At 40.6% G+C, this 16,622-nt stretch overlaps 1 protein-coding gene across 6 annotated transcripts in view; it reads right to left on the bottom strand.

Moving 5' to 3' along the window:
- Nucleotides 1–16,622, bottom strand: part of fmnl2a (formin-like 2a) — a 59,814-nt gene that overhangs the window by 18,559 nt on the left and 24,633 nt on the right. For all 6 annotated transcript variants that reach the window (XM_038720384.1, XM_038720388.1, XM_038720386.1 and 3 more), the window contains exons 4-9: nucleotides 11,872–11,948; nucleotides 7,965–8,048; nucleotides 6,589–6,744; nucleotides 2,836–2,944; nucleotides 2,530–2,606; nucleotides 1,494–1,587 (exon numbers count right to left, since the gene is read on the bottom strand). In XM_038720384.1, the coding sequence (XP_038576312.1) occupies nucleotides 1,494–1,587; nucleotides 2,530–2,606; nucleotides 2,836–2,944; nucleotides 6,589–6,744; nucleotides 7,965–8,048; nucleotides 11,872–11,948 (597 nt within the window). The remainder of the gene's footprint in view (nucleotides 1–1,493; nucleotides 1,588–2,529; nucleotides 2,607–2,835; nucleotides 2,945–6,588; nucleotides 6,745–7,964; nucleotides 8,049–11,871; nucleotides 11,949–16,622) is intronic.

Below are 16,622 nucleotides of genomic sequence, written 5' to 3'. Positions count from 1 at the left end.
AACAAGTTACAAAGTGCTTTAACAAGTGTAAAGACAATAATACCCAAAAAACAATAATACAAAAACAATACAAGATAAAGAAAAGAAAAGACTAAAATACACGTTTAAGATAAATATAAAATTAGTAAAATAGAATAAAATAAAAGGGATAAAATAAAGTCAAATAAGATCGGGAAAGGCTCTCCTATAAAAGTCTGTTTTAAGAAGGGACTTAAAAGAGTTCACTGACTCAGCTGACCTGAAATTTGCTGCCTGAGACAAAAACAGTCCTGACTTCTGCGTAAAACCTCATGATTTTAACCACAAATTTCAACAAATATCACTATTGCCCTGTCAGAAAACAAGAGGTATGAAGATGAAAAATCAATAACATTAGCTGCTAAATACATCACCAGTCACCATAACCTCAGAAAAAGAGTGAAATAAGTCTTATAATCAGTTATTCATGAACTGCTGTTGATTGGATTCTTTGATTTTATAGGAAGTCACCTGATGTGCATGGTGCATCAATATTTCTTATGGTACAACTTGTACCACATGTACTGTAGTTTTTTAGTCCTGCCAGTAAAGATTATTTGTACTAGAGAGCTAAAAAAGAGGGAGAGACAGAGAGATGCTCTGCAGTTCAGACAGTTCATCTGGGGGGCAACAAGGGAGATGGAGCATGACAAAGAATTGAGAACGAAGGGAGGAAGGAAGAGGAGGGGTGTGTATCCAAAAGCCTCTGAATAATGTTTAGAGTCTCAGCCTGCGGCCCCGTCGTCAAACACTGGATATCAAAGTCACTTAGCAAATGAGATCTAATAACATCACATTTGAAAGCATCACTTTTTAACAAAAGAAAACAGACAACCAAAATCTGCCTTTACAACCTTTAAAAAGGATACAGACATGTGAGCAAGTCCTCAAATGCTTCCAGCTGCCTACACTATCATGACTCTAACTTTCATCTCATTAGAAGAGCTACATTCTCCCTGAGCCTCATTCTCCCACTAATGCTAATGCTACTGAGAGCAACACTCAATATTTCATTCAGGGGTGTAAATATTGCATTAACTGCAGGCGGCCCATTTTTGCGGGCCGTATGCTACAAAATGGGGCTGCTGTTAGCGGCCTCTCCATCATAAACCTCCCACTCTCTGTTCCAGCAGCCAGAATACCTCATCCAGACAGGCAAGGGTCAGGCAAGGCTGTCTGCTGCAACTTTCTCTCTGCTATCCTTAGCTTTGATGTGTCTGCCAAAGCCAGTTAGCACACACGTAACTTTTCTCTGGAGGCTGAGTGGGTCCCTCCTGTGTTATGCAGCTAAACAACGGTCTGTAATCTCTCGACAAATAGCTCATTCCTAGATGCTATCCCTTTGCAGGTATGAGGAATGTGCCAGAGGAGCATTCCTCCAGGGCTGAGTCACTGTTTGAAAATTGTACAGTCGAAAATGTAATGACATATTCGTCTCCTTAGACCCCACTTCCTCTCTCCCGTGCAGCTCATACCTCCTTAAAGTTGTCGAAGGCAGAGAGAATTATTTCGTGGCCTCCTCTCACGAGACAAACTGCCGCCAGGAGCTCCAAGACCAGAGCTTTAGTTCTGTAAAACAGGGAGAAAATAAAGGCAGCAATAGTTAGTAAATGACAAGTGCCAGCGCTGCAGCAAACCTGTACTTAAACACTGAGCAAACAAAGTGGAAAACAGTGTAATTTAAGATCCTGTCAATGCTGAAACCCCTGTGTAGACTGGATCCACATAGCAATTACAGTGTGTATTACACGTGATGTCCTTTTAAATTTATAAATCTTTGTAAATATTAATCAACCACGTTATAAAATGTATTATTATGCTGACACGTCAAGGATATGTGGTCTGCCTTAAATAACTCACTGAAAAAGTTTTGCAGCCTGAGAGGAAAAATAAATAAAAGAGCTCCACATTCATCTTATCCAACAGATTAAAAGGCACATATAAAAAATGAATACTCCAGGCCTAATCCGTGTGTGTGTGTTGCAGCACACAGGACAGCGACATCCTGTGCGTCCAGTTTCCAGTTCATTCATGCAGGATTTCACTGCCTGGTTGAGATGATATGTGACAGGTGACTCGAAGTGACTTCACATCCACTTTTTGAGGAAATCCTTGAGCCTAGGGCTCGAAGTGAAAGCACATCCATCCAAACTCTCTCCCTCTCTCACACACACACACACACACACACACACACACACACACACACACTTCTGGTGGCTGTCTCAGTAAGCAGCTGCCAGTGTAGTGGAGTATGCCAGCAGTGCCCTGACCCGTCTGTCAGGATGAATGTGCCCCTGAGCTACAAAGACACTCACTCTGGATCAGACTGTGCAGGTGCACTGAGGCTAATGTTGGACTCTGAAGGTTTCATTATGGATTTAGTAAGCTCCAAATATAACAAATGTCTTATTAATTCTTTTATCTTCTGTGTATTTACTTATTAATGACTTTTAGTTCTTTAAAGATCAATCTTTAGAGTTTTGGTATTTGTAATGTTTTGCTTTAACTTACCTTGGGTTTTTATTGTTGAGACTCAATGCAATTTCATTCACAGCATGTGGGTGTGACATGACCATGTTGAAGCCGTACTGGAAGATGAAAAACAAACGAGAGGGAGGAAGACAGAGACAAACAAGTTAATTTACAGAGAAGAGGAGCCACTGAATAAGCAAGAGGTGCATTCCTCTGCATAATAAATTAAACATGGAGAACTAGCAGTGGAGCAAATTGAATTTGGCTTCAGTTAGATAAGTCTGCTTTAGTCCAGAGGGACATGCAGTCCGTGTGGATGTCCTCTGGGGAGAGCAGGTGGCTGACCTGGTAGTTCATGATAGCACGCAGGCACATGATGCAGACGTGGACATCGTCTTTCTTGCATACCAGTCGGGAGTTTTTCAGAGTTCTCCGGCTCGGCAGTGTGTTGCAACTAAAAACAAATTATAGAAAAGACAAAAACAAGTCAGTGATAATTGCACTGTTTTCTGAAAAGACGTGTTGAGTCTATTAGCATCTGAACACAAACAAGAACCTTGGATAAATAAGAAAACAGATGCCATTTGTGAATGAGCCTCCATCACACACCACCTCCTTCACATAGGGAGGCTGTTAAACTGCCACACCACCTTACATTAACACACACAAAGGCCATATAATCTACAGCCTCGCCATGGGCCACAGGATGCCCCCATTCAATTGTTTTAACTTTATGTCCTTCACAAAGATATCACTTGCAGCAACACAATAGAATCCAGTCATTTGCATGCAGCACAGTGATTGTGCAACTTTATGTGGACAAAAACCAAGGCCTTTTCTCCTGGAGCAGCTCCCACAATACAAGAGAAATGCTGGAGCAGCAGAATTACTGAATGATACGCAGATTCAGTCAGTGCAAAACGGTTTATTTTCAGACTTTTGTCACAAGGTTCAATTACCGGCCTGCGTTCTGGGGAAAAATGTGTCTTCAGGCTACTGATAGACACGCCACTTAGTGTCAGCTCCAATGTCTGAAGGCGTGACTCTTCTGTGAGTCACAACATGTTGTGTGTTTGCTTGTCAGAAAAAGGCTAGAGCTTTCAAGTAATACTAGATAGATAGTTAAGAATTCGTTTTAAAAATACTTCACTAATTCTTTACTTTACAAATTCACATTGAAATAAGTTTAACCAGTTCAATTTAATTTTTTGTTTGTGCTCACACAAGTGTATGTTTTGTGTATAGGAGGCACTGGTGACCTAAAGCTTAGAGAAGAGAGTTTGCGACTGGAAGGTCATCGGTTCAATCTCCTAATAAATCTGAGTAAGGAAATTGAGAAGCAGCGCTTACCCCCACCTCATTACCACCACGGAGGTCTCTGAACCCCAAGTGCTTCAGTGGAGCTGCTCAATGGCCAGCAGTTCAGCATGGTTGTACTGGGAAGCAAGTGTGAATGTGTAACTGTCATGAATGTAAGCATTGCTCTGAGTGAACTAAAAAAAGGTGAGTATTCTGCATGTCATGTTCAAAGATGTGGTGACATCGTCATTGTGGTGAAAAGTAATATTAAAAGGATTTTATCCAGGGCCTTCCCTCTCCTGATTAATCAACACCCAAACTGAGGTGTGGCACAATAAGGAGGAAATGAGTCACAATATTTCTTAATTTCAAACAAAGGTAATGATAAATGATTACGTAATGTGTAATGCATTGACCGGATAGGAAATGACTCAACTAAACTTTATGTAACATTTTATATATTATACAGTTGATCCAGAGGGCTTGATTGAACAGAATATAGAGCAGGGAAGGACTGAAGTGCTGACTATATAATGGCAACGTCTCGAGTCTGGCAAGGGACCTTTGTCACATGTCATTCCCCCTAGCCATCCAATAAAGGCATAAAATGGTCTTTAATTAATGGTCAATGAATTTTGCTCTGTTTGGAAACATTATGTTGATGATTGAAGCTGGATTTAACAAACTTATTTATTTGTTTGTCAAAGTCCCAGACTGAAAATGACTCCAAGGCATCCAAAACTGAAGGAAGAAGAGAGGTGAGGAGCGCTGTGGAGAAAGTACTGAGCCTTGCTGGTCACAAAACATGAATGCAAAAACTTCCTGCCCATTTTCTAAAAACACAATTAAACAGAGCAATTTCTAAATAACACCACAGAACAACATCAAACACTGCAGCTATAACTATAGGCTATACTATACAGGTCTAACACAGCTACATATTGCTAGCCATCTACATGTAGCTCTGTAGACATACCGTCTTATTTGGGAGCACTTTGGACAGCTCAGTGTGCTTGGTGTCCTTCAAGATGGCAGTTTGAAGAAAACACATACAAATCTTAATCTGACACCCAGTTGTTGGATAAGTTTACACTTTTTAAGCTAATCTATAGACATATGAACACAATAAGGGCCAAATATTCTGTATAATGGACATTCAAGAATTATAAAACAGTAGACAGTAGACCAAAGCAAATGCTTCATAATTAGTGTGACATCTCTTATTAAGTAGGAAAGCAGATAATGCATCCAAAATACAGAAATACTTTTGGAGGCTACCTAATCTATCCTAGTGGTTGTAGGCTAGTAAAAGCCTTAGCTTTTACACGGCTTTTGTAGAAACTAGGTTAGCTTCTACAGAGAATGGCATATAGGGAGCCACACAAGCAGCACACAGGCACAGAGGCAAGAACAATAAGTGCAGAAAACCCCATTTGCTCCAAGGAAAGGAGAATTCAGTCTCAAGCGCAGGGGGGGAGGCTGGTAGTACAAATAATTCACATCCCCGACACAGACAGCGGGACAAATAAACCGGGTAGTGCTAGCAGGGAGGTATAATGTACAATGAGGCAGAGGGATTTTGTATGTGAGTGTGTGTTCATGTGTGGGGGTGTGCTGGGAGGGAGCAGGGTTGCAGGGTTAAGAGGCTGCAGGAAGCTCAATGTGCATTAGACCTGAAACCTGCCTTCTGTTGAAGACTGGCAGACAGAAGAGCAGACGACTATGGAGGAACACCAGGACAGAACAGAAGACTAGTCAGCCTCTCTGAGGACACTCGGACATATAACATATAACACACATTGTACATGCTCGAAAGTGATGAAACAAGGGTACATTTGGAGGCAGCATATGCGTGGTGATGTGATGTAGGGGTCACTTAGGGGCCTATATTGATATTATAAACGTACCATTCAAATGTCTGCCTCACACAGTAAATATACGTAAATCCAATACGCAAACTGCTGCAAACTCTAGTCCAAGAATTTCATAATTTTGTTGACAGACCAAAGACATTCCCACAAAAGTTTTCCAAATAAAGTTTGCATTGATTTTCTACTAAACCACAAATTATAGGTGTGGCTTTATAAACAAGACACACCATGTCTATGAGTGATGGCAAACATAGGTTTGAGTCTAAATAATTGTAATACAGGAATGCAAAAGATGTAAATTTTTTGTACGCTACATTGACTTATTTCATGTGTTATCTTAGCAAGAAAACTAAGGGTGATTGTTGTACCAAAACATCAATAGAAGGACAGGGAGGATTAGAGAAATAATGCACAACTGAATGGGATTTGTGCTTCAGAGCATATATTAGCATAGGCTTATGAATTAACTGCTGTGAAATCCTCTGTGCACAGGATTTGGAGTTAAAATGGTCTGTTTGGTGTTCATAAAAACAAAACAGAAAAAAAGATTTGCTCCATAAAAGAGCTGCATCATCTGTCACATGAAAAAAAATTGACATTGCTGTCAATCATGTGTAAAACTAGTCCAAGTTTGACAATCCAAAAAATCCAGATAAATGGTATTTGACTCCTGCGGCAAAAATGTTTCTTAATCCATTTAAAGTCTTACAAACCTCATGACCACATAAAGGGGCTGCTGATGCATCATATGAAATGTGTGACTTCTCAAAATAATCACAATACAACCACATTGTTCCAGCTTAACACTAGGTAAAAGAGGAGGGGGGAGGTTAGTGTTAGAAAAGCTGTTTATAAAAGCAACAAATTACACCAACAAACATGAATAATGGTGAATCTTTTTAACCATTAATAAGTGTGTGCATCGTACCGTATTGTGGAATGTCGGCCAGCACGTGTGATGCCGTTCCCAGTGATGGGAGACGGCAGGGTGCTTCCTCCGTGCAGGTCTTCTATAGAGCGGCTCCAGGGCTTAGACTTATCCATCGCAGCCTCTGGGTTGTTCTCCACACAGTCTCCATCAAACCTGTTGCACCATGGAAACAAGACAGAAAATAAGAAACCAAGACAGTAAACGTTTACTTGGTATTAAAGCCAGACTATACCAATATAAATTTGATAACAATATAAACACCCATGATCTGTTTTGTTAAACACAACAAAAAAAATACCTAAAATGTTCTTACTTAAAGGTATGTTTGACGTGGAACATTTCAAAGTTGAAAATAAGCTTTATTTAATACATGACAGTAACAGTAAAACAGTACAATGTTTAGATAACATCTGTTAGACCAGTTTGACACATGCTACATGTGCTAGCGAAAAGCCTTTCCTTGCCAGTCGTCATAGTACCTTATCAACCAGTGGCCCAGCAACCAGTCTAGCTAAGATAGCCTAGCTAAGATGACAAAAATGCTAAGGTAACCAACATGTCACCTGTACTGACCATAAGTTAAACTCAATATGCCTCATAAGTTAGCGAGCCACTAAGCATACACTTCTGTCTATACCTTCAGCAGCTAACATAATTAAATATAGATATATATAAAAAATACAGATACATCTGTTGTAAGCTAAGTAATTATCTCACATATACCTGTACTGTGTCTCATATATTGGTCAGGCATTAATATTAATGATTGCTGGCAGAGGTGAAAATGTGCTCATCTCCAGTGCTACCGCTAAAATTGAAAGTTTTTGGTTTAGACATAATAGGTAAGCAAAAGGTCTCATGTTTTGTTATACTTGGCAGAAACCTTGGAAAGAGCGGGCAGTTATGCCAAACCTGTTATGATCTATTTCAGTTTTTTGACTGCTCGTTTCCATGACTTTTAAATGCTGCTGCAGTGGTACTCTGGGTAAACACACTTTTACGGCTAACCATTCATAATGTGGACAGACCATAATAACATATGGTGAAGTGTGTGTGTGTGGGGGGGGGGGGGGGGGGGGCGGTGAATAAAAAAATTTAACTGCGTGGCTCTTTGGCCCTGAATAGGGACCTTGTGACTGACTAATAATCACACCATCAATCTATGAATAGAAGCCTATGGTTGGTATTATACACGATGCCAATGTGTCAGCAATGGGCCCCGAGTGACTCAGTGTTTCTGAAAACCAGGCAGCAGCGGTGGTGGTGGTATTGTGTGAGATGCATCAGCAGCTGAGCAGAATAGCGGCATTGTGCTGGTTGTCACTTCTGCATCTAGACTATATTGGTATAGAGAGAAAGAGTTAGTGACTTACGTGACGGCATACTGTGCAAAAGACAGATACTCCACCAGCACGTCCAGGCCTTTGTTCTCTTCATTTAAGAATTCTCTTACCCACCTGAAGAGAGGTGAAAACAAGTTTAACAAAAGTTTTATCAGTGCAACAAATCTGGATAGAGTTCTAGGTACACTTTCAAATGTACTTGATCAGTAGTTAGAATCAGAATCATCTTTTATATTAGTTGAATGGATTCCAACAAAAACTCATCGTCTGGGATAATTACAGCTAAAAATAAAAACGAATTTTAGAGTCTGGAAAAAATTGGGAGTGTGACCAGTACCTCACACGTGTATAAAAAAAATTATAAAAAATAAAAACTGCTTTGAGAAAGAACCTTGGAAGCCATGCTCAGTCTTAATGACACCATTCTAGGGATAGCACTCAATGTGGTTGGATGGAAGGTTTGTTTTTTCTTATTTTTTCTCTTTTCTTTCCATTTTTTCCCTGTTTGTTTGTATATACTACGTGTTTAATTAACTACGCCAGTGCATCTCAACAAGTATCTATGTTTAACATGTCTAATATCAACATGCCTCACAAAATGTTAACACACACACACACACACTGCACAACATTTTTTTAATTATTTGGTCATGTGATGACTAATAATCTGGAAAATGAAGATATTTGAGATTATTTGTATAGTATATAATGCGTGGTAACCTATGCAGGCTTGGACCATGCCTGACCTTGGTATACAGATGTTTTCAGATTATTCACCCTCTCTCCCTCGATTTCGCCCTCCCTTTACCAAGAAGAATTGTACCCATTTGAGAAAACTTCAAAGCTTCCTGGCTTAGAGCAACAAACATATCACTCATGCATGTGTTTGCAAAAGCACCGGCATCCACACACATATACAGAATTGCATTACATTCTGCCTGTTTTCTCTATCTCTGTACCGCACACACACACACTCTAACTCCAAAGACAAACCCCAGAATGATCAAAAGCCCCTTCTCACCTTCTTTACAGGCACTGAAGTGGGCCACCCATTCAGCATACTGCATGCTTTCATTTTTTATTCTGCATAGAAATGCCAAGCTTTTCACAGGAAAGCTCCCGCTACCTTTGACATGTGCTTTTTTTATTTTTATAAGCAGTGTGAGCCAAATCACAGAACATCTTTATTTTATCGCGTTCTATGAAGGTGCCCTGTCTCTTTTTATTGGTGCATCAACTGCTTCGACAGGCCTGATTGCTCAGTGATTAGAGAAATTTGCAGGGCATAAACATAATAACACAAAGGCTTTTGATTGGTACTGTGCTGATGAAGATGTAAGACTAAACTGCTTTAAAAATCCACTAGCTGCTTCTTTATCAGCTCCCCTGTGGTGTAACTCCATAGGAGCGAGTAAGACTAACGACAGCGAGCAGTAAAGCAGTGCCTGGTGGGGCCCGTCGTGGTTTTAAAAGGGGTTGGAGGTGTGGCCTTGTCTGGCCACATGGTAATCATTACCACAGGACACTAACTAACAATCCTCCCATTCACCACATGTTGTTGACCACTGAGCAACATGTGAGAAGCAGGCAGGCAGGGAGCCGGGGTTATTATCAGCAGTGTTCCTACGGGGACAATCTGCCCATTATACAAAGCCTACATGATATAGATATATTTCTCTGTTTCACCTCTGAAAACAAGCATTAATTATTCACTGTCTGAGTGGGCGACATCTTGCTCCCTCACCCCCTACCCCACTATCTCTATCTCTCTCTTCAGGTCCTTCTGCCATTATGGTAATGCTTAATTGTCTAATCTAGATTAGGCAGATTATTTATGTAATCTAGTTTACCAACACAGGGTCTCTAAAAAGAATTAATCCATGTAAACAGTGCCTCAACCGATTGGCCAGACATCTCTGGCTGTGGTTTAAGTTTATTTTGGTTTGCAGAGAAGAATCTGATCCGTGTATAATCAGTGTGTAGGAGTGTGAGAGACAGTGTTGTCAGAAACACCAGATGATTTGTGTGAAATAGACTAATTAGAGTAAAGTAATATGTGTGTGTGTGGGAGGGAGGAAAACAAGAAAAACAGAGGGCATAAGAGATGTAGTTTAGATAACATGTGTGAGTATTTCAGAACATGTGATGGTTGTATAACCGGTGTATCTCTGCATCTTTGCTGTCTGTGGCCAGCAGATGTTCTCATGGATACCTCTCCCTGTCCCTGACAGGGTCTCCATATTTCCTGTGACCACCCACCTTCAACAGCAATACACACGGTGGTGTGCTGAAACCATGCATATACTAATTTAATATAAATAGAATCATGTGCTTGAACATGCAAGTACATTTTGAACCACTCCTTACCACGAATCCCAACAAACTCTGGGAAAGTAATCTTTGGTAAATGTAATAAATTCCTAAATTATAGACACATATACCAACTCTACTGTCAACCATGTAAGTAAGAAATGATTGATAATCAACAATCATTGGAAAACAAGGTCATTCTTTTTTCAGAGTGAAATTATACCACTAACAGAACATTGCACTTGTCGAAATCAAGATGGACTGTCAAAAAACATCCGAAACCGGAACAAGAACAAGATCTATTGTCTTTTTTATTCCATGTATTCATCTTGCTTTTCAAAGCCTGGCACCTACATTACCCACAAGGCAACCAGACCACTGCCAGTTCAGCTGTAGATTTGGATGTCATGCTAGTAGCGGCTAATGTAGCCATGAGTTGCTATCTTCAAGCAGAGATGAGGAATGTGCTACAGAGGTCTGGTAAGCTTACTTCCTTCTGACTCTACATCCCCAGACATTTTTATTTTCAAACTTGAAGTCTTCTGCCCTGACCGACATAACATCACTTGAGGTAACACATCAGATTTTGTGCAGCTCCCTCTGTAGCCACAAAAGGCTTTATACAACTTCCTTCACATATGCAGCAGTAGTGCCCTCCAAGACCTGTAAACACACTTTAATGTGTAAAATCGGTAGTGTTCCCTTTAATGCCACTATTTTGTCCCGTTTCTGTCATACTGCATGAATTAAGAACTGTTTTGCTACTTTACATTTGATTTGATTTAATTAAGCCAGCTTTCTGTTCTTTTATGTTGAAATAGATATGAAAGCACACCAATCATTAAGTGAATTAAAGGCTAATTGATAAACTATTATTTACACTTACATTGTACTGTGCCTAATGTCTCTTGTGTACTGCAGTTTGACCGTAACATAAAATGAAATAATTTCTTTTCTGTCCCCATGCTGTATATTCATTTAGAACTTGCCTTTATAAATGATGCCAGAATGTAGGCCTCATTAATGGTGTTGAGCAATCCATCACAGTCTTTAACTATCAGCGTCTTTAATCACAGAGACGAGCCCTGTGATCTAGAGCAAGACAAAACACTGAGGCATTGTGTGGCGCTCATTGAGATATTGATCTTTCCTTAAGGATGACTGTACAAGACTTAATCACTACCAGTTGCAGCAGGCAAAGGCTTGTTAACCTGGAATACCTGGAATTACACCTGAATCCTCCAGTGTTTTTATCTGTTGTTAAATCATGCCCTCTTAGTAACATCCATAATACCTCTTCAGGATGGCAGACTGACACACTTAAGTGTCAAGCTGAGCAGTTCAACTACTGCAAGAAAAATGTGTTTTCCTTCCAGAGTCTGTTCATGTGTCGCCGCCCCAAACAATTAATGGATTCATCTTTTCTCCATTCCCCACATGGCTTTCTGTGTAATATTAGGCCGGAGCCCCAGAGATGAATGGGGGATGGCGGTGGTGGTGGTTAGTGTCAATGTCTGCGTCTCCGGGTGTCTGGAATGTCAGACTTTTCCCCCTGAAAACTCATACAGCCAGCAGTTCGGGACATTCAATGCTAGCACAAGAGCTACACAATCCTGCAGTGACTCACCCAATATGATTGGTCCGTAACGAAATTTCCAGCTCTCTGAGGACTTGGGTGGACTCCTGAACTCTCCGTCTGAATTTCTGAGGAAAGAAAGGGGGGAGGGGTAGTTAATATTTCATCATACTACTAGAACTGTAAATCATCAAGTGGTAGGGCAAGGATGTTTTGGCTCGAGAAAACGTTTTCTGACAGAAAGGTCAAGCAAACAGACGCAACCACACAGTGACATTTAAATGTGAAAGCAGGCAAGCCGTGCATTAATTACAAAAAAAAATAAAAATCTAAGTTGAGATTGGGTTGTTCTCATAAGATTTTAAAGCGGGCCTTTTACTTTCCAGTAACTATTCAACAGGTTAAAACAGAAGGCGAGCTGACTCATTGGAAATTGTAAATATGGAATAGTTCCCGCTATCTTGTTTGCTCACGTTGGTCTTTATATAGCAGTAATCCCTGCTGATAGGACTGTGATAAAATCAAGCAACCTAACTGGTGACCTCTCAAGCCCCACCAGGACACCTAGCAGCCTCACAAACACACATGCACACACACACACACACAAACACACACACACACACCACACATTCTCAGCCCTGTTACTGTGGCTACAGCAATAAGAGAGAAGTGTGTGAGGGACGTGCATGAAGGTATGAGCTGCCAGTGAATGAAATGGAAAACAACAGAAGAGGGAAAGTGAGCGGGTTCCTCTTTGATTTCATCCTTTTGACAGGAGGTGATCAGCAAAACCGATAACAGAAAGGTCCTTCAGGCTGTTACACAAACGCAGCAACAAAACAAGCAACGTGAATGGCCAGTGGTGATCAGGCAGGAGGGGGAAATCCCTGAGAGGGAGTGAAACTGTTGTATCAGATGAGAGGAGAAAAAAAATCTGCTTTTTAAATGTCACTAGCCTAAAATTACATTAAGTCAAAAGGAGAAAAAACAGAAGAAAATCAAGTCCTTAAAAATTCAAAACATTATAAATTATGTAACTTCAGGGAAGGTATTTTTATATAAAAATGGTTTCTAATAATTTCCCAGGCCAAACAAATCCATTCACTGTCACGATTTGAAATAATCAAGACGTCCCCAGTCGAACCTTCTACAACAATATACAAAAGGTTTTGTAGTCGATTAATCAATAAGTTGATCAACTGAAACTTAATCTGCAACTATGTTGCAGAACTGATTAATCACCAAGTCACTTTTTTTTGGGACTTTGTCTTTTATATAGATAATAGAAGAGAAAGAAGAGAAGAGAAGAGAAGAGAAGAGAAGAGTCCAAGTATCCACTCAGGGATAGAGGGCCTGATCACTTTCTATGATGCGTTTGTATCAGGGAGGAAACAGAGCTCAGCCCTGTGTTAACCTATTATTAAACATCTAAAGAAAAGAGAGCTGTTCCCATAGCTAGGGTCTTTCTCTCTTTCTAGTCTCTGTCTTTGGGCTTGGGCGGTGTGTTTGGCACATGAGGAGATGAGAAACAGAGTGTTTTTATTAGGGAGGAGCCCTTTGTGTGTTTGCGTGGAAAGTGGAGCATATTTAAGGGTACTGCGCAGGCTCCCAGAGGCACCCCCCTTTCTTCTCCCACCAAACGCCCTACACTCCACACTTTAAGTACTACCAGCTGCAGAGAGCAGGAAGAGAGAAGAGCCGACAGTGGGGGGTGGGGGGTGGAGGGTGAAGACAGCATGAGGAGGAAAGGAGGAAAAGAGGTGGAGACAGGGAGGGAGCTGTGAAAGGGGAAAGTGAGAGCAGAGAGAAAGCACTAGGAGTTGGAGGGGGGGGGGGGCAGTGTGAGCTCAGGAGGGGTCATCCTGGGGGAAAAAAAATCAATGGCTGATACATTCTTGGGGACTAGTTGGACTGGAGCTCTTCCTCCTTGGCTGCCTATTGGCTGGGAGCTGCCCAGAGGAATGCACCGGAGCCTGCCTATGGAAAGCAGAGGCAATGACCTCCAGCTCTCTCACAGCGGCACAAAGTAGCAATTGTTTTGAGTTTGAAGAAAAGGGGGATGGAGCAGGAATGTAGAAAGAAGCCCATAACTCTCTCTTTTCCCCCGTGCTCTCTTGTGCTTCTTTTTTTTTGTCTTGCTCTCGTTCTCTGTCCTTATCTTTTTCTCCCCCTCTACCCTCTCTCCCTTTTTCAGTCTTCTTCTCTCCCTCTCCCTTGCCCTTCTCACTTTACTCTCGTGCATTTCCTGTTTCCTTGTCTGCTTCAAGTTTTTGATCAAGGAGGCAATTCAGGACAGGCAGATTTTCCCAAAAAGCCCACGTGTCTCGGCCAGTGAGAACATACATTAAAAACAAGATGATAAATAAACAAAAGGAGGTTTGGGCAAGTCTAATCTAGGGTGGTTTAATATAGACCTGACCACAGATGAGTTTAATCCCCAAAAAAAGAGGAGGACGTCACTTAGATCAGCTCTGTTAGACAAACAAGCATTAGTACATGCTGTCTAGTCTGTCTGAGGTCCTTCAGCCATGACAGCGTTGCTTATTTACACCCATCCGTCCATCCATCCATCCATCGTCAAACGCTTATCCTGCGTACAGGGTCGCTGGGCTTATTTACACCCCGAGAGCTTAAAACATGGTCACCATCTTCTTGAAGGAATAGTTTGACGTTTTGGAACTACTTTTAGTCATTTTTTCCCCAGCGTTAGTTGAAAAGATTGATAGCGCTCTCATATCTGTAAGCTAAACATGAAACTACAATCAGGAGTTAGCTTAGCTTAAACACTGAAAACAGGCTGTTTTTGTCCAGGCGTGAAATAAAATTCCACCTACTAGCACCTCTAAAACTCACCCACTTGTTGTTTTTACACTCTGTTCTTTGTACAGCTCTAAACATGTTAATTAGTGAACTTTAGAGCTGCTAGTAAGATTTTATTACCTTTGGACAGAACAAGAGTCCCTATGTCTCAGTTTCCAGTCTTTTTGCAAAGCTAGGCTAACTGTTGCTTCATATTTAACAGATTCAGGCATAAGAGTGGTGTTGGTCTCCTCAGGTAACTCTCAGAAAATAAGTAAATAAGAGCATGTCAAGTTATTCTTTTAAAATGGAAATGATCCTTCCATTTATTACATCCAAACACTCCAAACCGCACAAAAACCCATTTATACACCCTAAATCTCTTAAAACAGGAAATTTGCAAAAGGGTACTGTCGCACATACTGATAGCCACTGATATCTCCCATGGAGCAGTTGGACGTTAAGTGCCTTGCTCAAAAGCACTTCAGCAGAAGGTGAAGAAGCAGGGACGATGAATACTTATTCCATCTAGATCTTCACAGCCAAGTCATATATACTATTAGCTCTTATTAGTATTTATTGCTGCTCTTACTGGTTTGTATTGTCAGGTGTAGATCTCTTGCTGTATTGATGTTCTATTGATGATTGTATGTTGTTCCTCAAATGTAAGTCTCTTTGGATAAAAGCGTCTGCCAAATGAGTAAATGTAAATGTTGGACAGCACTCTTCATGAAATGTGTTGATTGGAAATGATTTTAAATTAAAATGTTGTTTAGCGCTATTATTTGAACCAAATGTGTAGATTTGTGGTTTGGTCTAGTTTGCATTTGAACGGCTTCCACTAAGAGGGGCTGGATGTTTTAACCATTTATACATTACTTGTAGCCAACTGTAACATTACCAACTGCTACTATTTCCACTGTTAATCCATTACTTTTAGTAAACTGTTTAGTGTTAGCTAACCATTTGTACATTACGTTTAGTACCAAATGCTACTTTTAGCTAACTATTTCCACTGTTACTTTAGCAAACTGTTTACTTTTAACTATTTTAACTGTTTACTGTCAGCAAAATTTCAACTGTTTACTGTCAGCAAAATTTCAACTGTTTATTATACTGTTTATCCATTACTTGTAGCTATCTATTTCAACCATTTACCATTACTTTGGACTGTTTTACACATTATCCATTACTTTTAGCTAACTCTTCAACATTTCTACACAATAACTATACTCTCATATCTCAGCACGTGGTGTTGAGGTGTTATAGCTGATTGTAATAGCTGAAGTAAAGCTACTCCACAATCTTTTCACGTACCACTGGTAAAACTGCAGAATTCCCGACTGAGCTAACAGCAGTTGGGAATCACTGTCCTGCACATCAACAATAATGCAGGCCTGATTACCCACAAAATGTACTGTATGAAATGTAATTCAGCAACTCTGTGTGTGCTGTGATTTGTAGGAGTTTATGTTATATATGTGTGCCATTGTTCTCTTTTTTTCCACAGCCATTATAGCTCTGTTCATGCTGCTGTAGCTGGCTTATTGTGATGTCAAATTTTAACTACAATCAGTGCAAATTGAATTATTCAGCTATTTGTTGTTATTCTGGCAGAGTCTATTGGTTAATTTGTTTATCACAGAGACCGGTCTCCCAGCACTTTCTCTCCCACAGCTCTCTCACCCAGGCCAAAAAGACTTAATTTTGGCTAAGCCTGAGAGCTGGCTGATGCTTCATGGAGCCCCTCCTCTTACTCCCTTCTGCTTCCTTCTAAGCAGCCAGGGAAACGGCTAGAGCTGGCTTCTTAGATGACACTTCTGATATCTCCTGTTAGCTTGTGCCATGCTGCAGGGCAATGTCTATTTAGCAATTAGCAAACCACATCTCTCTCTGTCTTCAACATTATTATTCTCTCCTCTGCCTTCAAGAAACTTTTTTTTCCCTATTGCTCGTCCTTACAGAAAGGTCAGAGCGCGCTGTCAGCCACAGAACAACACCGC

This window comes from Micropterus salmoides, unplaced genomic scaffold (genome assembly GCF_014851395.1).
Source record: "Micropterus salmoides isolate LMB-PRFRI ecotype aquatic unplaced genomic scaffold, ASM1485139v1 Ms_hic_scaffold_15, whole genome shotgun sequence".
In the NCBI taxonomy this organism is placed as follows: domain Eukaryota; kingdom Metazoa; phylum Chordata; class Actinopteri; order Centrarchiformes; family Centrarchidae; genus Micropterus; species Micropterus salmoides.
This window is presented reverse-complemented; position numbering and strand designations above follow the sequence as displayed.